The sequence below is a fragment of the Emericellopsis cladophorae genome (genome assembly GCF_022114955.1).
Source record: "Emericellopsis cladophorae strain MUM 19.33 chromosome Unknown NODE_2_length_1295279_cov_118_880017, whole genome shotgun sequence".
NCBI classification, from domain to species: Eukaryota; Fungi; Ascomycota; class Sordariomycetes; order Hypocreales; family Bionectriaceae; genus Emericellopsis; species Emericellopsis cladophorae.
The window spans coordinates 1,112,730-1,138,551 of record NW_026250927.1 but is presented as its reverse complement, the minus strand read 5'-3'; the positions used below and the strand labels follow the sequence as shown (position 1 = coordinate 1,138,551).

Below are 25,822 nucleotides of genomic sequence, written 5' to 3'. Positions count from 1 at the left end.
GCCCTTGGACGTACATTTATGCGCGCCCTTCAGGCTACATGTACCGTGGACAAACATGACACTTTTAAATAGCTGTGCTTGTGCCACACATTGAGCATCCCTTACCAACCCTTTCATTCAGCCATCGCCATCACAATCACCATCTCTTATTCTCAACCTGCACTTTGATCACAGCATCGAATTTCAACCATGGCTGGTGAGCTCCAATTCCGCACCGCAACCGTCGACGATGCGGAGGAGCTCCGACAGCTCATAGAGGCTGCCTTTCGCGCAGAGGACTCGAGGGATGGCTGGGTCGACGATCTGGGCCTGGGATCTGGATTCCGCCTGGAGCTCGACGTCGTTCTGGGCATCATCAATGATTCAGATAGCGCCATGCAAATGGCCTTTGACGACAACGGCACACTCCTGGGTACTGTGACCGTCGCGCAGAGGGAGCAGGGGCGCGGCATGATTTTCCATCTCGCCATCCAGCAGCAACATCAGCAAGGTGGCCTTGGACGGAAGATCCTTGCCTACGCGGAGGACTACGGTCAGCAGCGCTGGGGCATCACGAGGGTTGGGCTCAACGCATTATCGACCCGGACATTGCTGATCTCGTGGTACATGCGCCGTGGGTACGTGAAGACGGGGGAGACGACCCCGTTTCCACGTGACAAGATCCCAGATTCCGTCACACCGGACGCTCTGTACTTTGTCGAGTTGGAGAAGATTGTGGGCCTAGAGTCATAAGGCAGCGAAGAGTTCAGCATTATGTCTATGATTCCGGCGCACAGCAGCTATGTCGACCAGCATCCCCATCCACCAGGGCACTCTTGTTCCGATCCTGCGTCGACTTCTGAACATCAATACCTGGGTTCCCACTGAAGAAGTTGACAGGCTTGAGCCCTACTGTCATCTTCTCGCTCGGCATGACAGGCCAGTCCTCGATCCTCGGATTGTGGGTGGACCCAAATGTGTGCCAGACCACAATGTCCTCGTCCCGCACAGAGCTTGAGCCTTCCGGATCGGCCTGACGACGCTGAATCGCCGATTCGATGCCATCGCCTCCCAGCGATTGCATGGTGTATCGACCTGACGGGAAGAGCTCGTCGTCTTGATAGCGCGTCACCCAGACAGCATGTTTACCAAACTCGGATCGCCTGGCATGGAAGGAATCTGGGTGCGCAAGCAGCATCTGGCTGTAATGGGGTATCAACTTGAGTCCCACGGGCGTGCCTGTGATGGGGTTGACCTTGTTCTCATTGATGATCTTGAACACTCTGTTCTTGGACACGTCGAGGTCCAGTCCGCCTTCTTCCTCAATCTCATTCTTCACAGCTTCGTAGCCCATGAAATACGGATTGTGCACATTGTCGTCGTCTACCGGGAGCGGACGTGATTCTTCAACTTGAAGAGTGTTCTTATGTCCATCGACGGCAGGGTCCAGCCTTAGGCAGAACATGTGCTGGTGGTATGGCGCCAGCACACCAGGCGCGACGACTGTCCCGTAAGGCACCTGTTCGCCGATGTTGATGGGCGCGGTGGATAGAATGCCAGTGGCGCGCACCTCGTAGTGGATGGACGCATCCTGGCCGAAGTGGAAGGCAAAGATGTACTCGTAGTTGCTGACCGTGATGATGGTTTGGAGCACCAGGATGCGGGAGCGCGTGACCACGGCGTTCTGCGTGCGGAAGTTGGTGTGCTTCCAGAGGATGCCGTCGTCTTGCTCGTGGCAGCAGACCACGTTGGGTAGCTTCAGGGGCTCGCCGGTACTGGTGGTGTGCCACGCATCAAAGTACTTGATGGTCCCCAGGCAATCGCACCCTAGCTGTAGGTTGTTGGCGTTGATCCCAGCCCCGTCGTTGCCGAGGTCAAACGCGCCTTTCCGGGGATACGGGCGTCGAGGATCGCCGTAGGGGACAAACATTTCGGATAGTGACAACCGGTAGAATAAGCTTCGCCCGTCGTATTTTAGATTGTGCAGCGTCAGCCCCTCCCGATAGTTGAACCCAACGTGCATTTCCCACTTCTCCCAGGTGAGAAAGTTGCCATCTGTCGCAAATGAAGGACCCTCTGGTTGATGCACCTGGTACGGCTTGGTCGTAGAGCGTGGGGGTGGTCTTAGGTCAGGATGATACTCGCTGGCAGCTGTCGGATGCACCTTGCGATGATCGTAAGGTCGGCCCTCGTCAGACGTGCGGTCGTGCTCGGACGATGGGAGGTAGTACACCTGGGTGACCACCAACCGTTCCGACACTTCAGCGCACAGGTCGAGGGGATAGGCATAGTAGTTGGCATCAGGACTCTCCAGCAGTCTCATGTAGAACCAGCACTATTCCTTTCAGCATCGCCGCCCACAACGCGGCTCAGTCAGACTCACCATGGACGTGCGCTCAGATACGTCAATCTCACCATCGGTCGCATAGGCCCAGGGTTCAATGACAACGGTAGCTCCGGCCGGTAGCTGCAGTTTACTGATCTCCTGCTGGACCCTCGAGTCGGCACGGCAAGCGGACTCGACGGCTTGCATGTACTCCGTGTCAATGTATGGGTGTTTGCCCGGCAAATGTTCCTTTCGCACCACAGTCAAACTGTCCAGGTCAATGAGCACTTCGTGCAGCTGTCCGGGGCCAGTGTCATCGCGAATTATGACTTGCACGCGGGCCGCCCGAGGTGGCTGCTCAACGCCTGGCTTTCCTTGCTCACCCGCTTCGAGCCATTGTATCATCAATTGCTTCGGTGGCTCTTGAAGCGTGATGACTCTGAAGTTTGGACTTTGGCCGGGGAAAGCGGCTCGTGCGACTCGAGCTGCCTGCTCTCGCGATATCAGCGGAGCTGTACTCTGTCCAGAGCAGGGGCATCTATCTACTGTACCTCGCGGATCTCGGCTGGACTGAGCGGCTGGAAAGGATGCGGTGGTGTCATGGCTTCACAGTGGATGAGGCGCCTTTGATGGTGAAAGCTGGTGAGAAAATTCTCTGACCAATGTCAGGAACAAGTTCTTGATACCAGACACGAAGTGTATGAATGAAAGTGAATAAGACAGACAGTCTTAATTACAGCGCCCAGGAGGACAAGTCATGACGAGCAGGGCGCGCCCAGCGTCCAGTGTCCAGTCCCCGCAGAGTGCAGTCGCCAACGGAATAGATCCGCTAGCGGATGCGAACCGCTAATCGATGGGGACTTGTACATATTGTGGAGTGGCACGCACTAAGCTAGGGACCAACCAAGTACAATAAGTGCGCGGGGGACTCGGGCAGTCTTGAAAGATGTTTTTCGGGTTCATGTTGAGTGTACTGTGTTGCTCTCCACATTACGAAGGTTTGAACTTGACCCCAGTACGTGAGCTCCGTGTCCGTCAGTGGTGGGTGGTGCCCCTGGAGCAACGACGTAAGATGGCAGAATGTAGCTGACAGATGTGCTTTCCTCTTTGGCAATCGAATGATCAAGCCATTTCCTATTAGGGATCAATTGATCAGGCGAAGCATTAGGGGATGTGTGCTATAGGGTAGGGCAGTATTTCGACTTATCTATCATATTCGTGACATCAAATTCATGAACAAAACCAACCAAAGTATTTTCGTATTTCTCTATCTAGTAGAAACGTGATATCTTGTCCACTGATACGTCACCAGGACATCAGGCAATGCACACCAAAAGACAAAAGGCGCAACAATGAGAGCTCATCCGCTGCCATTGTCCTTGGGACTGGAGCCCTGGGTGGCGCGAGTCGAAGACACGCCACTGTCTTTGTTTGTGGAGTTGCCGGTACTGCCTGACGTTGGCTCTCTTGACTGCCTTTCTGTCTCTGCAATGTTGTTCCAGGGGGCGTCGGTGCTGGACTCGGCCAAGAACCGGTCCATGGGAGTAGTAGTGTCAGTCGAAGCTGGTGACAGTGTCAGACACGGTCGAGTGATCAAACAAGCCAAACATGAGTCTCGAGGCTTACATTCTGTGGAGTACTGTTCCCTCTGAGTTGCCTGAGTCTCTTGGTTGGACATGCCGGCTTCGTGTCTGAAGATGAGGTCTCAAAGGTTTGGGGTCAGCTTATCTATTCGCTGCTTGAATGCTTGCTCTCTTCAAGTGAGTTCGGAAGGTGATGCAGCTGTACACTCCTTATGTTCTACTGACGGTCACCGCACCCCCTTTATAGTAGTAGCCGTGTCTAGACGAAGGTGCACAACGGAAAGGACTCTAGATGCTCAACTGGCTGTCCCCCTCCTAGCCAAGAACCTGCTGGACTTGCACAGCTTTGGTTTGACACTTCATCGGCTGCGTAGGAATTTCCAAGATGGCCACGTCAGAGCCCTCCATGCATCCAGCACTGCATGAAACTATGGCCTGCTGGTCAAATGTCCAAGCAACCGTGTCAGCCTCCTTCCAACCAGAGTCGGCGAGCCCCTTTTTGCGTTCATGCAAACGTCCTTACGTGAACTAAATCTATTCTCCCTTCTTATAGACATACATATAAAGACATACCCCCAAGACTATCTGCCAGTTTGAGGACGCAGAGGATCGTTTTCAGCGTTGACATTTGCCGATTTGGTTTATAATGGCCAGCTATAGACATGACATGTCATTTGATAACGCCGTGCGAGAACTCCTCGTCCGCAGTAGAGTATTGGACTTGCAAGAAGTTACACAGGCCAAGACTTCTGTCAGGTGAAGATGTCTAGCATACGCCAGATCTGCGGGTATCCGCGCTCATGGGACCTCTCTGCCGTCCTCTTGACCCAGAAGAGGCAAGGGAGGATGGACTCTGGGAGAGGGCACTGGGCAGCTGAATGATGACGCGGGACTTCGGCCTAGGTTCCACGAAGAATCCTTTTGCAATCTTCAAGATGGACTAGCGACCTTGTGTAACCTGAACCGCAGCCAGACCGGCTGTTGTCTACACCGACACTCTGGGTCGCATCGTCTCCTGTCTTCTGGTTTGTAGAGTCTGTCTCTCGTACCACTCTTGCGGGTTCTCGGCAGCACGGCATTAATATTTGCAACAAAATAGCGCCGGTGTTAGGGCAGCGGGGGTAATACAAAAAAGCCAGCCAGCACGGATATGGGTCGATCTTGCGTTGGGACTCACAATGTCACGCCCGTTGTCGCAGCTGCAGTTAGACATACTCAACTCTGCCGGATACGCTGCAGTCAATGACGTCCATCTCCTCCCGGCAGCCGGCCGGATGATCAACACGTGGCACTGGGCTCAGTAAAAGCCCGGGATGGCCGATATGAAATCACTGGTCATCGATCAGTATGGGGTTGGCACGGTTGCTTCCGCGGACGCTGGACCTTGTCTTGCATGGTGTAACGGCCCATGGGCTGACATATACCAATGATATGGTTCTCGCAGAATGCTGCGGGCGCTCGAAACGTGTGGATAGAGATGCAGGGCGTGTGTTGCAATTTGTTAATAGAGTCCGTCCATCGGATTCCTACATAGCCATCAACTAATCCTGGACGAAGCGATGACCCCTGCATTTGTCCAAGCCAAGTAAGTACTACGTATAAAAGCCCCAAATCCACACATCACCTTCATTGGATGGCGTAGAACTCGCAAAGTCTTAAAGGCGTGATCGTGTGGTCGTACAAGCCAGAGTGTTTTGCGTGCAACGCAAACCAGCTGCCGTTTCAATCAGACTGGCCAGATGGAACTACTCCAGGAGACGTGGAGCCTGTTTGTTCCTGCCAAGTCAAGATTCAATATTCCAACCGAAACGAAACATCATTCACCAAGCAATCAAGCCTACGATGTGCTGCGGTTGTCGGCCACTGGTCGGCGCCATCAGTTGTGGCGTGTGCGGACTCGACTGATTATCATGGGGGGAAGGTCGCTCTTGTGTGTCTTTCAAGTCCTGACAGAGATCTACCTCTGGTATTCTCAGCAACCACGCCACCCGCTGAGATGGCCCCCAATATGCGGGGAGGCGGTCAGGGTCGTGGTGCAAAGGCGGTCCCTCGAGCAAGTGAGGTTGGCACCTGCATGGTGGCGTGGTTGCCGCCAATGATCCATCACTATATTCGGCTTCTTTCAGGGACTTTGAACTTCCCAGGGCGAGGTCCTGGGCGCAGCCGTGCCCCGGTTTTGTGCTGGGACTCCGGGAGGGTAGCACTCGCGGTCCTCATCACCTTCTTTCGAGGCCGCCTTGAGACCTGTACGTGTGTGACATGATATATATGTGCTCTCAAACAGATCCGTGGCGTCTCCGCCCAGTAGCTCTCCGCCGGGAACATGAATCAGGTCAACCGGCCAGTCATCATACAAAGGCCCGACCGTCGCACCACAGGGACACTTCATTCTGCCGGTCACTCCATCCGTGAGCACAGATCCCGCGAGGAATGGCCGAGTCCCATGTTCGATGAATCACCAAGTCTCAGTATCTACTCATCGTGTGCTCGCTTCTACTACTCTAGAGAAGCCGTGACGTAGCAACTTTTCCCAGTTGAAAGAAAGGGCGTTCCCCAGTTCTTTGCTGCTCCGATAATCACAACTCACTGCAGTGGAACTCCCTTCCAAGCTGTTCATCACTTGTGCGCGTTTCACCATTTTCAGTTCCGAAGGAACACGCATGTCACATAAATCCAATCCTCAGGCTACAGCAGCCACTCCGAGTCGAGCAAGTGATTGATGTTTACAAAGCTCTCAAGACGGGTCTCCACTGTCCATAACTACCATATGGCGCAGACTACAAGTCGCCTCGAGCTGCCAAGACTCGGCGAAACCCGTCTGATAATGTTTTGCAATTGATCACTGCATTCCAGCTCTTCACAGTTATTCACAGGTCTCGCCTACAGCGTGCGCGGCCCAATCAGACATAAAATGACCTTTACTTTCCTTGGGAGCTTTCCTCCCAGCACTCACGCCCGCATCACACAAGTCCCGAAGCATTCAACTCAATCATTTCGAACTTTCACCTAAACAATCATGCACCTATCTGGTTTCTTCTGCGTGCTTCTGCCTGCCCTTGTCTTCAATCACACCGTTCTAGCTGTGCCAAGCGCCAACACAACCTGCGTCCGAGGCCCTCCTGGCCCAGGGTATTCGTCCATTGCAGAGGCTAAAGAAAACGGCAAGCGCAATCCAGACTGCTGTACTAAGATCGGAGGCCCTGGACTTGTTGGTTTCTTCAGAGTGTCGCAGTGCAGTGTCTGGGGCTAAGGTGAGCGCAGGAAGAGGACATGAAAGAATGTCTCGAATTTATCCGGGGCCACAACGCAAACATTACCGTCTTCGGCCGAGGCTCAGTCTTTTGCTTTCGGGAGAAAAGCATGGTCTACGGGCAGCCCCTCAGGTTCCAAGAGACTGTAGTGACCAGGTAGGACCCGATCTCCCAGAACCCAGAGACAAGTGACAAGGCTGACCCTTCTCGTCTCAGTGAGGACGTTGCCAATGCAGTGCAGGAAGTACTTGACACCTGTTACGTGGGCATGGAGCTCAGAAACGGTGGCACTCTTGTGCATGGATCAGCCGATGTTGTCGAGGTGGTCCTCAATGAATATGTGGAGGGCTTTGGCTTTCCCCCGTTCTGCTAGCCACCGAACTCATCACTGAGTCGTTGTTTGGTGACAAGCAACTGCTGTGCTCAGCTCAAGTCGAGCGGTAAGGGACACTGGCTCAAGAGGATTGGACTTCTTATCAACTGATGGACAGCATAGCATTGGCGGGGCAATGGAGCTTGCATAGGAGCCCACAGACTCGAGCTGCGAGGTGAAGGTGTGCGCGGGTGTGCGTCTGGCATTGGAGTGCAAAAATAAACAGTTTCGACGGCAAGGAGAGACACGCAACTCCCAGTGGACGAAAATGCAAAAAGGTGAACCCCCGGCGGGACTCGAACCCGCAATCTCTAGATAAAGACATATCTACAAAGTAGAAGTCCAGCGCCTTAGCCATTAGGCCACGGGGGCAGCCGTGAGGTTAAAATTTCTTAATGATATTTATACACCCTTCACTTGTTTTTGATTAAGTATCGATTGTGTTTGTTTCAACCCTTGCGATTTTTGTTCAGCCCATCTTGGAGCATTTCTGTGTTATTTTCTCATACTCATAGCTTGATACTCTGACCCGGTTTTTTTTTTTTTCTTCAATACTCCTCATTCGACCCTCGTATTTCATTGAGGTCCAGACGAAAGAACGAGCCGCTACTACATACACGAAGGAATCGCCTGGTTGCTGCTGGGCTGTTCTGCCCACCCTGCAGGCAGCCCGTGTAATGTCGTCTGTCGCTTCTCATACTGACATTCCGAAACCTATAGAGGCGTCACGACCCTGAAGTTGTGGCTCCTGGGCGTATCGCTGGCGTTTGAGTTTGGACTTGAGGCTTATACAATGCTCATTCATGGCATGGTGTTTTGAATCGTCTCGCTGCTAGCATAATCTTAAACAACGCTGGCATTGTTTTGCCAACAGCTAGTTGATTTTGCTCCCGACCAGTAATGGCATTCATAGTGTATCCTTGCAAACATGAAAGAAGCCCTGGCGAGCCTAGGTAGGCTGCGCATTATTCTCAGCTGCTCTAACCGTCTCTTCAGTACGTCCAGAGTACACACTTTATCCATCCCATGATGGTCTTGTTGACATTGTGCCAAAAAGGGGGCTGACTGCCAGTGGCTGGTATGCAATTGGGCCTTGGCACAGCGTGGCTTAGCGGGCACTACGAGGCACCGCACAGTCCCAGCACGGAAGGTGCCAAGCGTCAGCATGCCGCCGACCCGGGCGCAATAAAACTCACTCAGACGGCCGGCCTGCAAAGTAACAAGCATCCGATGCAGGGGGCAATGGAAGTTCTTTTTGCTTCGTTTCTCATGCTAGTGCGCCCTGCCTAATAGCACCTAATTCCATGCGTGTCTCTGGCATGAAAGCTAAACAAAGCTGATGAATCGGGGTTCACCGCTTGATTGATCTAGATCAGCTGGGCCTGAGCCTACCCTGACGTCAACGAGTTGCGAGCCAAGGACGTCGCCGGCCTGGGCGACAGCATGCTGTATGCTTGAGTGACATTATGGCCGGTGGTTGGGAAGCACGCATGCGTGCAGCGAGGTCAAAGGGTACTAGTAATGATAAAAGCGTCATCAGTCGTCTGTCCATGTCACCATGATGCTGCTCACTAATAATGGATAAGTTATTAAACAGAGCACTGGATCCAGGCACCTCGTGATGATGGGATACGAGAACCGCCGCAAACGACCACCGCAAATTGCAGCGTGTTGTCCCAGGCTGTGCCGCCTGTTTTGTGAAGCGTAATCACCTGCTGACGTTGGAGCCAAGCCGCCATGGTCGGTCGCAGCACACCCTCACTCGCTGTCGCTGTCTCCTTCCGTGGACAGCCTAATAAAGCCCTGAATGCTGCATTGATGTTCGACGTACCTACCGCTAACGACCAACACCAAGCTGGCCGCAGAAACCTTAACAGGATCAACACGCGTTCATCGAGGATTGGCTGCAGCCCGACTGCACCGGGACAGGCGCCGCCAAGCCCTGGATCCACCACGTCTGTGCTGGAGTCCTGCGACTGGAGAATGAGCATTCCAGGCCCGTAACCTTCTTTTCCCGCCGTCATCCACACCATCATTCCGTGCCATCTCACCAATATACCTTACCTTACCTTACCGTACCTTTAGGCACTTACTTTCTCGCACCCGTCACCCGTGTCAACTATCCGTCATTCGCACCGGTACTTCGCCTCTCTCCTTCTTGCTCACGCAACCCCCGGCCTTCGCGACACCTCAAGCATCGATCACCTTCCGCTGCGTTTGGCTTTACTCGAACGGAACAACCGGCTGACTGGGCCACGGATCGTACGATAACCAACACCGCCAACGAGACGGCGCGACGGCTGCCTCTCGCCTGTGCATCCCATCCCAGCCCCCGACAGAACTCACGCGACTCGAGCGAGCATCCCCTGACCACTGCCCGCGTGTGGGCACGCTGAATCCAGGCCACCGAACGATCCTCCGACCGATTGTGCACTGGGGCCGAATTGAACTCTACAACACCGTCTGCGCGTCGCCGGAGTTGGGCATCACCCCAACAACAGACCGTCATCATGAGTATGCTCCCCACGAGCACACAACGCAACAGCAAGACGAGTTACTGACAAGAATGCACCACCAGCGGCCGTCATGATCCCCGACTTTGGTATCCTACCACCATGCGCCGTCGACTGCGGCGCCCTCTACGGCGCCAACAACCGCTGCGTCCCGCCCGCCGTGCCCGCGTCCGACATGGCCACCTACACAGAATGCTTCTGCGCCGACTCCGCGGTGTCCTCCCTGGCGACGAGCCTGACCGTCTGCTCCGACGTGTGTCCCGAAGGGCAGTCGATGGGCTTGATCCAACAGTGGTTCCAGAGGACGTGCAATATCGCCGACTCGGGTGATTCCAACGGCAGCACGGAGGACGACACGAGCACAGGGGACGATACAACCACAGGGGACGACACGAGCGAAGGCGACAGCAACGGAGGCACCGGGACAACGGGAAACGAAGGAGGCGGCACGCAGGGCGGAAATGGAGGTGCAAATGCACGACCAACGACAACTGGCACGGCCGACTACTCGAACGCTGGTGGTGACTGGTACGTTGCCCCTGATATTCCCCCGTCAGCAAACACACTAACCGTCCTGGCAGGCTCTCCAACCACTGGCAGTGGATCGTCATGCTCGTCGTCCTTGTCGTCGCCATTGTCGGCATCTGGGTCGGTGCTTGCATCTGGCGCCGCCGATACCTCAAGAAGAAGGAGCACCAACGGACATGGAACCAGAAGCAGTCCGGCTCCCAAACCCGCCCGTCATGGGGCCCAGGCGACCCGCGCGCCGCCGAGGCGGGCAAGGTACTCGCCCGGCCGTCGATGGGCGGCCAACAACCGAGCGACTCCTCGGACCCAGCGGGTGTGTTTATGCCCAAGGCGGAAGCCCAGCCTGCGGAGACGCCCTCCTGGAAGTTCTGGAAAAGGTGATATCTGGCCCAGGGGGTTTTCTTGTATATGAAATATCACGGCCGGTCTTGCGCGTGCTTGCTTGCTTGCTCGGATGGACATAACTCATCGTAACTATTGTTATTGCTGCTTTGTGTCGCTCATCCACGGCGTTTTTTTCTTGGGAAGGGGTGTATTTGGGAAAACTCGGCACATCTGCCACTCGTTCATATTGTTATTCTGCGTTCCATGGACATGGACGTGTTACCATGCATGTTTAGATCACAATACAAATACGGACCATGCACACACACACATCAAAACAAACATGGTGAATGTCTCGGCAAGACCCAAGACACATGTCTCGTCCCACGCACGCGACATCATTCCATGGGCTCATTCCGAATCCATTATGTATCCAATCTTTTCACGCTGTTGATCTAATGCTAGCGAACAATGCTGATATCCCAAACTTGTGATCATCCAACCCCTCCTATTTGTCCTTGTCTTGCTCCTCGGCGGCATCCATGTAGAGGTCAATCAGGCATCCTGCGGACCAGGCTTGCGTCGGGCTCTGTAAGAGAGGTTAGCAAACAAAAACACCAAACACGTGCGTATGCAGCTAGGACACTTGGCAGGAATGGAATCGAAATACGTACCGAATCGGGGCAGTTCTCGCCATTCTTCTGCGTCAACTCGGTCAGACCGGCCCAGGGGCTGTCCTTCATCCACTGTTTGCACCCTGCGAGGCGCCTCGTCACCTGCTGGAAGGCTTCCGTCTTGCCAGCCTCGCTTGTCCGCCTCCCGAGGTCAAACTTGAGCAGCGCACGCAGGAAGTAGCCCGTCGGCCAGAGCCACTCGGGTCCCTGGTGGTAGTTGCGACCCTTGCTGGTCGCAAAATCCTCGCTGTCCTCGCTATTATGGTAGTACGGACGGTAGTTCAGGTCGGCCGGGTCCAGTGTTGCCATGCCGGCCGGTCCTCGGAGGGCCGTGTCGGCTAGACGCAGGGCGTGCAAGGCGTGCTCAGGGTTGAAAAGCGAGGGCGCCACAGTCATGGCGATGGGGAAGTTGCTGCGCAGCTGATAGTCCTCGAACTCTTTACCGGACTTGTACAAGTCCTTGTACATGCCGCGACGGTTGACGATGCTGGTGTTGACGTCGTACTTGGAGTCGTCCTCGGCCGAAACTGGAACGTAGTAGCAGCGCTCGAAATTGTCCCTGATGAGTGCCGCCCACTCGGCAAGTGTGATAGACTTGCCCTCTGAAGTCTTGACGCTTTCGTAAGCGTACTGGCCCTTCTTGTGCATCTCTGACAGCCAGTCCAGCGCGCTGTAGAGAAGGCCGGTGATCTCGACGGCAGCGCCGTCCCGGGGCGTTCCTGGCACACCCTTGGAGCCGGCCTTCTCGCTCTCGCCCATCTTGTCCATCCACGTGCCGCAGTTGTGCTGGTTACCGCCAAAAACGATACCCGTGCTCCAATCCACCTTGATTTCTTGATTGAACCCCTCATCTTTCATCTGCATGTCGATTCCGGGACCCGCGTTGGCTTCGCGGTACTTCATGCCAGTTGCGTGTCTCTGGAGCGCTTCTTGGATCACATCCTCGATGGTGCTCTCCGTCGAGTACGCGCGCTCGTCGCTCGTAGGGAACCAGGTGTCGTCATATGGGAGGAATCTCCGCTGTACCTTGGTCTTGAGAAGCGCGGCACCTTCGGGAGCAATCTTGACGTAGTCTTGAATGGTCTGCAGGAAGAACCAGATTGAATCGCGCGAGTTGTATCGCGGCAGGTCGCCACTGCTGAGTAGGTTGGGGATCATGCCATGCTTCAGCACGCTCGCAAAAGCCAATATGTGCTCCTTCGCTTCGTCAAAACGGCCTGTGCCGAGCAGAAGACCACGAAGTGAAATGAAGACATCACGTCCCCAGCACCTGGCCCATTCGACAGCAAAGTGAGGCAAACCAGCGGCCATGGCTGGCACGGGCTTGTTTGGCCAGAGAGACGCAGACTTGACGTATCCGTTCATCTGCACGCTCACCAGGGCCAGCCTCTGCAGGAACCACTGGCCGTGTTGAATGTTCTCTCCCATCAGCGCCAGAGCGCGTTCCGTGGCAGCCAGGTAAGCGGTGCGCAGAACGAGTCCAAAGTAGCGGGGCAACAGGAAGCTTGGAATTTTCCTGATGGCATTGAAGCGGTCTTTGAACCATTCGGCAGGCGCAGCGAGACGTTCGTGCCCAGACTTGACACTGATACGTTCCAGACGTCCAACGGTGTAGTCCAGAGCCCACTGTCCATCTCTGAGGTTCTGGCACAGCGGGTGGGCCAGGTTGTTCTCCCGAACGATGGTCTCGAGAATTGTCCACCAACCCTGAAGACCGGCGTAGATGAGCTTACCGTGGCCGGGAATATCATATACTCCGTCTTGGCCGCCGCTGGAGTCCATCTCCTCAGCCTCGCAGCGATACAGCAGGAAGTTGAGATCCACCAAGTCCAGCTGACCCATGGCCTCCTTCGCCCCCGAGGTGACATAGTTGTCTAGACCGGCTGAATGTTCGGCAGTGGGGATCCATGTCTCAAACAAAGCGATACTGCCTGGAGGGAATCTGTCGCGAACCGTGATGGTGGTGTCTTCGCCATTGACCTCCATGCGGATGCCTGGCAAATCAACCACACGGCTGGGCAAGCCCCTCAGGGACTTCTTATCGTCCAAGGTTTCCTTGGTCGCTTCGGCGCTCGCATCAACCTCTAGCGTCCAACTGCCCAGGTGACGCGCCTTGGTACCCGCGAGGTGCACGGCGCTGAAGTCTCCGTTTCCGTTCCCATACCCAGGGTACGCCGTGTGGGCAATCAGGAAGTAGCCCTTGCGTGACTCTGGATGCACACGATGCACGGTAATGTATTGATCCTCATGGTGCACGTGAGTCTCATCATACCCGTCCTTGCCCATCAGTGTGTGAATCTGATTCAGGAGCTTCTTCACGCCGCCGATGCCATTCTTTCCACGTCCGGAGCTCACAGAATGAGAACCCGAAGACTCGGACGTGTATTGACGTGTTTCGTTCACAAGGTCAACGAGCTTTGGGTAGATCTCATCGTATCCCATAACGCTGCCCGTCGCACTAGAACACATGTTAACGAGTGCCGCATTCGGCAGGGTGTCGCGGGCATCACGCTTCTGCGCAGGCGTCTCATTGTCGTGGGTGCAATCCATGAAGAGGGCATGGACCGGGGTTGGTTTGATGGTCCTGATGATTTCTCGCGAATACACACCACTCTCGTCAAGGGGATCCTTGTTGCCTGCCCTGGCTGGGGTGGTGGGTGGGCTCCGACTTTCAGGCCTGGACACCTCATCGACCTCAAAACTGCCAATGGGGCGTCCTCCGTGCCTGTGGACAAGGCGACTGAGCTCGGCGGTGCTCCATGCCTGCATGGCTTCGCGAATGAGAGAGCTGAGGCCCAGACGCTTGACGAAGACGTAGTCTGTCTCCTCCGACCCAGTAAAGAGTTCGGCGACGACATACACATCAGGGCGCACGCGGCGAGCCTCATCGAGGATGTGCTCGGCAACGTGAATGGGAGTTGAGTGGCAATTGTCGATACGCAGGCCGGCAAAGTACTTTGCCATCAGGCGAGCGTACTTGGTCATGTGCCCCCAGAGCCATGGGTTGTCTTCAGGGCCCTTGCCGTAGCGCAGCTTCACGCAATCGCCCCAGACGATGACTTCGCGTCGCAGGTAGACGCGAACATCGGGTCCAGCATGGTCTACCAGGGCGTTTCCACCCCAGACCCAACCGTTGTTGACGACAGCGAGGTCACTGGCAGAGTGTTTGGCGGTAGTGTCATTCTTGGGCAGGCGGGTGAAATATGACTCAATGAGGGGATTCTCGTCGGTGATGGGGCCGAGTTTGGGACCGTGGTCGTCGAGACGGGTGTACTTTGTGCGGTTGAAGACTTGGTCCAGAATCTCGTTCACGTCGGTATCGTACTCGCGGTAGAATGATACGTTGAGAGCGTCCAGGATCTCCACCATCTTGCCTCGCGCAGCTGCCTTGTCGGGCGCACCAGAGCTGTTGGCGTCATACTGGCCAAAGACGTAGGAGAGTAGGCTCGCAGCAACGGCCGGGTTGACGCGGCGGTAGAAGCGTCCCCCAAGCCTGTCCTTGCCCTGCACACCATACTGTTCCATGAACTCGACCTGTTGGTTCAGCGATGAGCTCTTGAGGCTTTCAACACGGGCGCCGTACTCGGCCACGTTCTCAGGAGAGTGCGTCTTGCCGGCAACCCAAGCATCCAAACTTGCATCGGCGTCACGCTCCACATGGAGCACAAAGTATTCCCACAAACGTATCTTGGCAATGACTTCCTTCTTTGCAGTCTCCATAATCTTCATGAGGTCGTCCGTCGACTTTAACTCGGTGGGCAGCCCCAGCTTTTCAAGGTTTGCACTCAGCTCGAGGAATGCGGTATCGAGTTCGAAAGCAGATTCAAGCCAAGGCGCGGTCGTCAGGTTGTAGCCAGCCTCGGGATGCTCCTCGAGCCATTTTGTGTTGTTGGCAGTGTGGTTGAGCACAATATCTGTCAAGCTGAGAAGGCTATAGTCCTTCTCCAGGCTCTCAATCATGCGCGCGACATCCTTCTCGCCGCCTGGGAAGCAGTGAGGGTCCCAACCAAGCTGGTCATAGAGACTGTAGGGCGAGTTGGATGACCCTCGCACCTGCAGAGGTGTGAAATGGATCATGTTGTACCCTCGGTCGCTTATCCCGTGGAGGTGTTTCTCCCAGTCTTTCGGGTAGGACCCCATGAACTTGCTGATGACAGAGAAGACGGACAGCGCTGGCAGGGGCAGCGGCCGGCCATCCAGCTTGAGACGCGGCGCGACATCAATGTAGTAGAAGGGGGTCTTCTTCAGTGTATTTTGTGACGAAGCGTCACCGGACAACTCTGTGCTCAGCTCAGGGAGCTCGGCGTACGTCGTGTAGAAGGCGTAGGCGCCCGCATCGTGGATGGGGATGGAGATCTCCAATGTGCGATTGAAGTCCGGGGTCAACCTTTGGGGACTTGTTAGTCTGCGAACGCAACAATCGAGCTATTTTCAAACTTACTTGTACTCTGTGAATTTGTCGCGACGAAATTCCTCGCCCTTTGCGGGGATGTTGACCCAGAGACTGCCATGACGACATATGCTCGACGTACCTTCGATCGCGAAGCGGATGGTGATGGGATCACCGCATCTTGGCGCCAGGTAAATGTACTCGCCGGCGACCTGGGGCGAACCGTCGTCATTTAGAGGCAGCAGGTATACCTCGTTGGAAGTCATTGTTCGCGGTATCATGCTGAAGGAAGAAGGAGACGAGCGACGGGCTGGAGCTAGCTAGAAAAGCTGCCCCGCGCTCGCTGCTGCTGTTTCGAATTGGCACAGGCAGGGGGTACGAGCAAGGCAACAACAGCGCGGATCGCGATCCACCACCGTAAATATGGGCGGTTTTTTTTTTTTTCTTTTTTCTTTTCTAGCTAGCAATTCTGATCAGTTCCGACGGTCGATGCTCCAGAAAAAGCCTTCGTTTGGTCTGAAGGATGCTTAGCTGGCCAATGTCGTGCAGAGGTGGGATGGGTATAGTACGGTATGGGAGACCCAAGGTCGTCTGGGCGATGGATGAGTATAAGAATGCACAAGAGGGAGAGATGAAAATGAGCATAAAACTGACAAAGCGGTCAGAGAAATGGGCTGACTCCCTCCTAAAAGGGCGGGCAACCAGAACGAGGAATCGAGAAGCACGGATAGGTCAGAGCAGGTAGGTAGGGTACGAACGATGTCAGAGGACCAAGGAACGGGAGGTATATGAGAGCAAGGACAGCAGGGAAGCAAGCAAGGCGATGGATGAGAGGCCGTCCACGAGCGAAAGCGCTATTATGGGCGGAAATCTCAGTTTAGTTCACGGGATGCAATAGGTGATCTACGATACCGCTAATCCCAACGGTCTTTCTCCTCCTCTTCTGACAGCGGTGGTGTATTGGATGCGCTGTGTTACTCGCACCGCCTGCCCAAAGCATCCGTCGCACAAGTCCACGGGTGCGTCGGATGACTGGGTTGTCCCGTTCTTGTTCAATGCCCCAAAGTGCAACGGAAAGGTTGACCAGAAAGTACGTGCATGTCAACAGATTAATTTGTTGGCCATGGATGGTCAGCGCTGAGATGACAGCGGCATGGTGAGGCACAGTACCTGAACGCGGGTAGCGATAAAAGCCATCACGGATGGGTGGCATGTCGACAATTGACTCATCCAACTTCTGCGCAATGTGTAGCCCATGCTGTGGCAGCCCTCGCTGTAAGCGAGCAGATGCAAAACTCGACGGACGCGTTGGCTCTTTCAGGTGAGAATTATTAACCACGCAGCATGATGGCAAAGACAATCGCGATCGCCAGCCTCGACGCCGATTCAGGCCAGGCACAGTCTCCATCAGGCAGGAACGAGCAAGCCCTTGCCGCGAATGGCATCTACAAGAGCCACTGGCAGGCGAGAGAGTGGATGATGCTGGTACCGCGTCAAGGTGGTGGGGGGGCCAGATGCTCCGGTCCTCGTCTGCTTATCGCGCACCGCATCTCCTGGCAGAGTTTCATTGACAACCCATGGAAATGCGAGGCACTTTCTTGTCTTTGCGGTGCAATCAGCTCGTGAACATGTCCTTTCGGATTCCCATGCTCAGTCTGCTCTTGGGCGTTGACGAATTCGAAAATGCAGTCGAGTGTCATGTAATTGATGTCGACGTCATGGAGCCTATCGATAAAGAATATCATGATCCATTAACCCAGTGCGCTATTGTTAATTTTTGACATGCACCATTGTTCTGGACTCCAGTCCAGACCATCTTCGAGACGCATCTCCTAGTGAGGTATATCCTACCCTACGCGACAACGGCGGTAGGCCCCCGAAGATCAATATGCAAGTCCACTTATACCACTCGCTCTATCTATTTGTTCTCGCGGTCTGGTGCAGTTCGTGAGGCAGCTTTTTGCCTGTCGCTCGCGTCTCCTGGGATCGTCATCTCCACGAGCGGCCCGCTCCGAATCAAGCAGTCGGATCCTATTCCGAAGCTGCTGCGTTCTTCTCCATCTTGGCAATCCTGTGTCTAGCCTCCTGGCGTGCTGGTCGCATTCATGGGTGATACTGGTTGGCTATGAGTAACATTGGACCTGCAATTACCCGGTCAACGTGTCGGGGGGTCACTGTACCGTAACTAGATAGCTGTGCCCCTGACTCCCTGAGTCCTGACTGTGGTAGGTGCACGTGCCCCAATGGAGGCTGCATTGGAGGCTGCAAGCCTGCAAGCCAAGGCCGAACAGATAATACACGCTGCGAGCAGGAGGTAGTCTATTGCAGATACGAGTATGTGCTCAAAATCTGATGCGCTACCGAGTGGCGCCCAACGAGGCTGCTAGTTGCGAGGGAGAGGAGGACAGTGACTTTGCTCATTGCAGGCACCTTGTAATCTGTCATTGACATTAGGCACACCTATTGTGAGCATTTTCATTACCGACTCAATGCCACAAGTGTCAGTAGCCTCCGAGAAGTCGATGGCCTCGTTCCCCCGGCCCGGCTGTGAAAGCCTGTTCCACAACCCTATTGCCTTTGTACTCCAACCCTCTTCTATCCCTGATGAATGACATGCCCAGCAGACAGATCCCCACCAACGGCACCTGAAGCGTGAAACGGCGTGACTGGTCGCCATTTCCGCGACCAGTAACTCTTTTGGAATATTCCCACCAAAATTGGGGATGATGACGGCCCGACGCGCTTTGGGGGGGGGGGGTGGACTTGAAGGACGATGAGCGTCGGCTGGAAGATACAGCCCGCGCCAAAATCAATGACGATGCAAGGGATAATGATGATGCCAGTGTGCGTGCTGCGAGTGTAGATGAGGGTGAGGCCGAGTCCACTGAGACAACATGTCAGTTGTTACATCGAGCCAATCGATACAAAAGCCCACACAGCGTCCTAGTGTGAAGCCAGCCCAAAGAACTTCACCGTATGGCTTGGTATAGGTGATATGGTAGCCAGTGGATATCGAGACGATGGCTTGCGAGGCAGGCAAAGGAATGTAGACCAATGCGGACGTGGTCATGGAGAATTCATGGGCGTTCTGCAGAGACATTAGAATGTAGAAGATCATGGACTGGAAGACCGCGGCCGAAGATGACGTACAGCAGAAGCCTGACCATGACCACTGGATTGGCGTAGATCTCGACTGTCTTTTGTCAGCATACTGGACGTTATGGCCTGAGAAGAGCACCTGCTCGGCATCATGGGCAGCTTGGCGACCTTCCACTCGATGAACACAAACAGCATGGGAGACAGGGCACCACTGACCGGCATGCTAATGACCATGTGTGAATCCAACGCGAAGTAAGAGCCACCGCAGAGGAACAGAAATGAGGAGGGAGATGAGACCTAACGACGACGTCTGCAGACTGCCATAGAGCATCTGGAATGTCGTGTTGGCGAGCAGCGCCGAGGTACCCGCCTCTGAGATTGTGTTCTTTCCGTTCAAGTCGCTCGCAATGATCGGTAGCGTGGTCGCGATGCCATAATGGTCAATGACATAGATGAGCAACGCGATGGACAGTGTCGCGAAGACTGTGAGCATTTGACTGCGGAGAAGAAGATTCTACTGTTTGTGAAGGGCACTTTCGGCCTGCTTGATGTCGGACCGGCGCGCCATGGTGGTTGTCTGTTGATGTGACCAGCTCGCATGGAAGGCCACTACAGAGGCTTGACGGTGATTCAAGTGTCATGGCGCGGAGGATCTAGCGAGGCAATCCGGGCATGGGCTTCTTTCAGTACCATGCCACTTTTACAAAGGATCTAGGGGTAGACGTGCAGAGGGCCGTTTATCGGGGCTGATCGATGGAGAAAGCCCACAATAAGCGGCGCCCTGGGGCCGCGCTCAAGGTCGGACAAGGAGGCGGCACTGTTGAATACAAAGGAAAGTATCTCCCATATTGTGACACGCATTGGCTTGATCGCATACAGAAGTGCCGAGACATAAGGCGCGCAAAGAAAGGGTATATCGACCTGCTCTGCCGAGCTCCGATTGTCTCGGACATGGGGGCAGTTCACCGAAGCAGTGGTATTCGCTGCTGCCCTTGGCGCATGGGAATCCTGGTTCAATACCCGATTGAAGAGGTGACTCGCAGTCGGACCGAACGAGAATCATGTTCGCGACCGGCACAATGGAAGGAGTCGATGCATGTAGACGGACGGAACTACTCCGTGTCGCGGGGGTGGAGTCGGCGGGGCCGCTCCGTGTCCGGTGCTGCCCGACTCCGGTTCCGGAGCGGGACTGGGCCACGCTTACACTGCTCTACTTGTAAGTCCCCGTATGCATAATGCATTCAATAATATATCTGTGCTTGAGATTTGTGTACTTCCATCGCCACTGAGCTGTTCTGCGGTCAAGTGCTGGATATCTGGCTAAAATGGTTGACTGTTAACTCGTGAGTAGGGAGTGGCGGCCACGAAATCGAGAGACTTCAATGCTACGAGGTCGTCGACTCAGGATTGTCCCGACGCATCCGTAATTGGAGACGCTCGCTATCTGTCCTGCTACCTGCCTCGATACGTCATCTCCTGTTCTGACTCGTGTCCGCGAGTGCCTCGGGCCTCCTTATCAGCGCCATGTGCGACCTATCAGTTGTGCCAGCCGCACGACAGGGCTTGGCACAGCCACGACGCTCGCGCGCCCATGTAGCCCAGAGATAAGGTTGCATCTACACGGTTGAAATTGCCTAACGGGGGAATTAACCTTATCAACAAGGAATATGGGGTAATGACCAAGGCATCGATGGGCGATGATCACTTGATAACAGTGACATCTATAGATGCATGGCCTTCCACGCGACTCTGGCGCTCTCCGGCCAATCTATCCTGAGTGCTTTCATCGTTGTTCTGTGTAACAAATCGAAACATTGTCCGAGAATCATCATGTCGGAAGGACTGCCCCCAGTCACAGAATGGCCCGACTACAGCAGCCAGCCACTGGGCGCGAACCCCATGGAGCAGGACATTAATGCGCCCTACAACAAGGTCACCAGAGCCCACCGTTATGTGACAGAATCGTGACTGACAAACCCAGGGCGACCTCTGTTGGCTCCTCGTGTCCACATGTCTTTGCTGGCAGATCACCCCAGCCATTGGCTTCCTCTACGCCGGCATGCACCGTCGCAAGTCCGCCTTGACCATGGTCTTTCAGTCACTCTTCTGCGCCTGCGCCGTAGGCATCCAGTACTGGCTGTACGGATACTCCCTCTACATGTCGCATACCTCGAACCCCATCCTCGGCAATCTGACAAAGGGCGTGCTGTACAACGTGTTGGCGTATCCCAGCCTAGCGAGCAGCGATGTGCCTGACATCCTCTACGCAACATTTGGCGTGACCTTTGTCACAGTGACGGCCATGATCCTGGCGGGCGCCATGCTGGAAAGGGGTCGATTGTTCCCGAGCATGCTGTTCCTCCTGTGCTGGACGACATTTGTCTATTACTTGTACGTGACCCTACCACTCTCCTCGCAACGCATCCCGTGACCTAACGCCCGCAGCCTTGCATACTGGGAGTGGAATCCATCCGGCTGGCTCGCCCAGCTCGGCGTCCTCGACTTCGCAGGCTCTGGACCCGTCCACATCGCCAGTGGCTTCGGCGCGCTTGCCTGGTCGTGCATGCTCGGCAAGCGCAGGGACCCACTGGGCGAGAGCCAACATCCTCGCATCCCGCACTTCCGGGGCCACAACCCCTTTCTCGTCGGCATCGGCACCGTCTTCATCTGGTTCGGCTGGCTGGCCTTCAACGGCGCGAGCACGGCCAACCTGTCGATCCGCAGCATCTATGCCGTGCTCAATACCAACCTCGCGGCCTGCGGTGGAGGCGTCACATGGGCTTGTCTTGAGTATCTGCACGCCAGAAAGTTCAGCATCGTCGGCTTCTGCTCAGGTATCATCAGCGGGCTGGTCGGGATCACCGCCGCCGCTGGTTTCGTCCCCGTCTACACATCCTGTCTCATTGGCAGCGTCACGTCCGTGGCGTGCTTCTACACGAACAAGTACAAGTACTTCATCTCCATCGACGAGGGTCTCGACATCTGGGCCATCCACGGCATGGGTGGCGTGGTGGGCGATATCCTCACGGGCTTCTTCGCGGCCGACTTTGTCCCTGCCCTGGACGGCGTTTCGACTGGAAACCCTGGTGGCTGGTGGAATCGCCACTGGGCGCAGATGGGATACCAGCTCGCTGCTGCCCTGACCTGTGCCGCCTGGAGTTTTGGTGTGAGCTGCCTGCTGTTGTTCATCATCGACAAGATCCCAGGCCTGCATCTTCGCGCCTCTGAGGAAGACGAGTTGATGGGATTGGATCAGAAGTACTTCTCTGATTATGACATGGAGATATATGGCATGGGTCAGTATGGTGCGAGCATTGAGGGGACGAGAGAGCATCGTGCCAGCAACACGGCGGGTGTCTCCGACAGGGCGTCAGACAATGTATCGCCAGCGAAAAGGGACTGAGAGTGAGATGGAGGGCCGGGCAGATGGATCTTGTCTTTGGACATAGGTGTGTGCTTGATAATCATCTGTGCATGCAGACGCATGCTGCATGTAAGCTTACCTGTACCTGAACCGTTTTCCTAATGTGGTAATTCGAGGACGTTCGCCTGTAAATGTGCGGGTCGGAGCTTCTATGAAGCTGCGGAGTTAGATTGGTTATATCCGTACTGTCAGCATTATGCATGTGCTGTATTGTCGGGAATGCCGGGTGGTCGTGGTATAAGAATGAAGATGTCCGTCTCGTAGAATTCCACGAATAAACTCAATCTGGCACAAAAGCTCTCTCCATACGTACAAGAACTTTTATACCTCACCATGTCTTCGTACGTTGTCACTGGCGTTGCAAGGGGCCTCGGTGTAAGCTGGACTCGACCCTATGGTGGTTCCATTGATGCTGACATTCGACAGTGGGAATTCCTCAAGCAAATCTCGGCCCATGCTGACAACTCTGTCATTGGTATCGTTCGTAACAAAGCTGCCACCGATGCCAGGGTGAAGGCCGAGTTGCCTGACCGCAACAACATCCATATCCTGGAAGCCGACATTACCGACTATCAGGCGTTGAAGGTACGTGGCAAACATCGAGGTTTGGGTGTCGAATATGGAGATTGTGCTAATGAAGATGTAGGCCGCCACTGACAAGATTGCCGAGCTCACCCAAGGGGCACTGGACTACATCATCGCCAACGCTGCGGTCTACACAGACTACGACGCATTCGCCGCCATCGGCAATCTGTGAGCTCACAAACCGTAGGCCGAACACCAAACAGTCTCAACTGACCCAACGGACCAGTGATCCGGAAGGCATCGAGCGCGAGCTCTTGATGCTGACAAAAGTCAACGTCATAGCCAACATCCATCTCTTCAACCTGCTCATCCCGCTCATCAAGAACGGAAAGGCCAAAAAGGTCGTCACCATCACCACGGGGCACGCAGACCTGGACGTCTCAATCAAGCACGACGTCGAGGTCTCCCCGTTGTACGCCGCCAGCAAAGCGCAGATGAACCTCATCGTCGGCAAGTTCAGCGCGCAGTACAAGCGAGAGGGCATTCTCTTCCTCAGCCTGAGCCCCGGCTCTGTGGACGTGGGAAAATGGGGGCAAGCCGATTGTAAGTGGACTCGCTGGGAGAGGTTGTGTGTTCAAAGGGAGGGGGGGGCAACGACTAATACGTCTTCTAGTGACGGAAGAACAGACTGCTGCCTTAGGCGCCTTGGCGCAGAAGTTCATGGCTTATGCACCGGATTGGAAGGGTCCCATCACACCCGAAGAGTCAGTCAGCGCTATGATGAATGTCATTGACAAGGCAAGCATTGAGAACGGCGACGCGGGCGAGTTCCTATCGCACTATGGCAACAAGCAGTGGCTGTGAGGGGTGTAGTGGAGGAGCACATGGACTACGAGATTGCAGGAGTACACGGCATGTCAGGACCACACTTTCATGCTGCATATTCATTATTGTCTTTGCTTGATCAACCGCGCGTGACTTGATTCCTATAGCTTACGCATGAGGATCTTCCCCTTGCTGTCGGGGATCGACTGCCATTGTCAGCACACTTGCCTCCCCCATTTCATGTCGGTCACTTACCTGCGACCCAAACGTCCAGTTGGGGATCCTCTCCTCCTGCCCCTCGACATTTCTCACATCATAATGCAACATAGCCGTGGCCATGATCATCTTGATCTCGTTCACGGCAAAGAACCTCCCAGGACAAGCGTGGCGCCCGTACCCAAACGTCAAGCTCGACGTCCCGACGCTGACAAACTGCGAGTTGGCAACAACCTCGGCCGTCTTGGTGGCGGACTCTTGCTCGCCCTTGGCCATGCGCATGTTGTAGTAGCGCAGGGCGTCAAACTGCTCCGGGTTGTCGTGCACTTCGGGGTCGACATTGACGCTGCCCGAGGGGACCTCGATGATACAGCCGGCCGGGATCACTTGGCCGTTGGAAAGAGTAAAGTCTTTGAGGACCATGCGCTGGAACGAGGCTACACCGGGGTTAGTGGGAGATCACCAAGCCTGTGTGTGGCACACATGTGGCATACCGGCACCCAAAGGATAGACTCGCAGGGTCTCCTTCAAGAAACTGTCGAGCTTCTTCATGTTCTGCATGGCAATGTTGGTAAACACCCCATCCGTTTCGGCGAGGGCCTGCTGGACATCCTCTCGCAGCATCGGTACGAGGCTGGGGTCGGCAGCCAAGTTAGAAAACCTGCCAGACTTGGTCAGTGCTGTCAGGATTGGTTGGCGCAGACCCGACCTACGCGTTCAGAGTGGTCAGGGTGGTGGTGTGAATGGCCGCAAAGCTGATGCCCAGCTGATTCTGCGCCAGCTCCTTGTCGTTCTTGGCACCAAACTTGGCCTGCGAGTTCATGAGCCACTGCAGCATGTCATCGGGCTCCTGGTAGTCGGGGCTCTTGGCCGCCTCCCTCCGCGCGGCCACGACAGGTCGGAGGAACGCATCCGCCTCCTTGATCCTGCGATGCAACTTGCGTACTGGTGGGAGGATCGGTGCGATGAGCGGGCGAAGCCACGAGGGCGTGAAGCTGACGAGGTGGACGGCCGTCATGAGGTCGATTGTGTAGTTGATCGATGCATCCAGGTACCTTTCGTCTCGACAGAGCTCGGGCCCAACAAAGATGCGACCAGACGCCATGGCCACGATACGGAGGAGCTTGTCGTTGATGCAGACTTCTTCCCAGTTGCTCGTCTGCGGCAGCTCCGTGCGCATCGACTCGCCGACTTCGTCCGAAATGGTAGGGTTGAGGCGGACAAGCGCAGGCGTGAGACCGGTCTTGACGACGTGGGGAATGGCTGGGACGTCGGCCTCCACGCCGGTGTACTTGGTCTGCATCGACTCGTCGACAGACTTGGCGAAGCTGAGGACATCGTCGGGGAGCTTCTTGAGTTCGCCCAGAAAGACGGGGGACACGACGACGATGGGTGATTCTGTGAGATGTGAGCCATCTTTCTCTCCAGTTGGGGGCTCGTCTAGTCCATACTCCGCGCGCTCTTGATGCGGAATGTGCTTTGCTTGAACTGTGCCCACGGTCAGCATCACTCTTTGTCTTCTTCCATGCAAAGCGACAATGTACCTTGCTGTAGCCTTGCGTGTAAACGTCCCACCCGTCCTTGATGAAAGAAAACTGGCCGCCCCGGACAAGTGGGATCGCCTTGAGATGATTCGTCTTCATCAGCCCGGGGAGAACGAGAGCCGCCAGGAGCGTCAGGGCCGTGATGGCAACGACTGGCCACCTTTCCTCAAGCTCATGGTGCAGCCTGCTGTATACTTCGTATGAAGCCATCGTGTTGAAGATGCTGGAGAGGCCACATGTGTCGCGTA

The 25,822-nt window shown here is 55.2% G+C and overlaps 7 protein-coding genes across 7 annotated transcripts; 4 read left to right on the top strand and 3 right to left on the bottom strand.

Moving 5' to 3' along the window:
* Positions 1-189: 189 nt before the first annotated feature.
* On the top strand, positions 190-732 carry J7T54_007115 (uncharacterized protein; the record flags this gene model as incomplete). Its single annotated transcript, XM_051510787.1, has 1 exon — positions 190-732. One exon carries the CDS (start codon positions 190-192, stop codon positions 730-732), a length of 543 nt encoding a protein of 180 aa, XP_051366328.1.
* Positions 733-757: 25 nt separating this feature from the next.
* J7T54_007114 (primary-amine oxidase) lies at positions 758-2,907 on the bottom strand (the record flags this gene model as incomplete). Its single annotated transcript, XM_051510786.1, has 3 exons — positions 758-2,314; positions 2,363-2,794; positions 2,857-2,907. The coding sequence occupies 3 exons, from the start codon at positions 2,905-2,907 to the stop codon at positions 758-760; spliced, it is 2,040 nt and encodes a 679-aa protein (XP_051366327.1).
* Positions 2,908-10,022: 7,115 nt separating this feature from the next.
* J7T54_007113 (uncharacterized protein) lies at positions 10,023-10,934 on the top strand (the record flags this gene model as incomplete). Its single annotated transcript, XM_051510785.1, has 3 exons — positions 10,023-10,026; positions 10,091-10,553; positions 10,607-10,934. 3 exons carry the CDS (start codon positions 10,023-10,025, stop codon positions 10,932-10,934), a joined length of 795 nt encoding a protein of 264 aa, XP_051366326.1.
* A 451-nt stretch (positions 10,935-11,385) lies between these two features.
* J7T54_007112 (Glycogen debranching enzyme-like protein) lies at positions 11,386-16,207 on the bottom strand (the record flags this gene model as incomplete). The annotated part of the gene is made up of 3 exons (XM_051510784.1): positions 11,386-11,466; positions 11,552-15,938; positions 15,993-16,207. The coding sequence occupies 3 exons, from the start codon at positions 16,205-16,207 to the stop codon at positions 11,386-11,388; spliced, it is 4,683 nt and encodes a 1,560-aa protein (XP_051366325.1).
* A 2,800-nt stretch (positions 16,208-19,007) lies between these two features.
* J7T54_007111 (major facilitator superfamily domain-containing protein) lies at positions 19,008-19,533 on the bottom strand (the record flags this gene model as incomplete). Its single annotated transcript, XM_051510783.1, has 3 exons — positions 19,008-19,029; positions 19,092-19,134; positions 19,359-19,533. The coding sequence occupies 3 exons, from the start codon at positions 19,531-19,533 to the stop codon at positions 19,008-19,010; spliced, it is 240 nt and encodes a 79-aa protein (XP_051366324.1).
* A 1,337-nt stretch (positions 19,534-20,870) lies between these two features.
* On the top strand, positions 20,871-22,443 carry J7T54_007110 (ammonium transporter; the record flags this gene model as incomplete). Its single annotated transcript, XM_051510781.1, has 3 exons — positions 20,871-20,972; positions 21,022-21,431; positions 21,486-22,443. 3 exons carry the CDS (start codon positions 20,871-20,873, stop codon positions 22,441-22,443), a joined length of 1,470 nt encoding a protein of 489 aa, XP_051366323.1.
* Positions 22,444-22,797: 354 nt separating this feature from the next.
* J7T54_007109 (uncharacterized protein) lies at positions 22,798-23,853 on the top strand (the record flags this gene model as incomplete). The annotated part of the gene is made up of 5 exons (XM_051510780.1): positions 22,798-22,839; positions 22,891-23,049; positions 23,111-23,217; positions 23,276-23,592; positions 23,690-23,853. The coding sequence occupies 5 exons, from the start codon at positions 22,798-22,800 to the stop codon at positions 23,851-23,853; spliced, it is 789 nt and encodes a 262-aa protein (XP_051366322.1).
* Between the last annotated feature and the right edge of the window lie 1,969 nt (positions 23,854-25,822).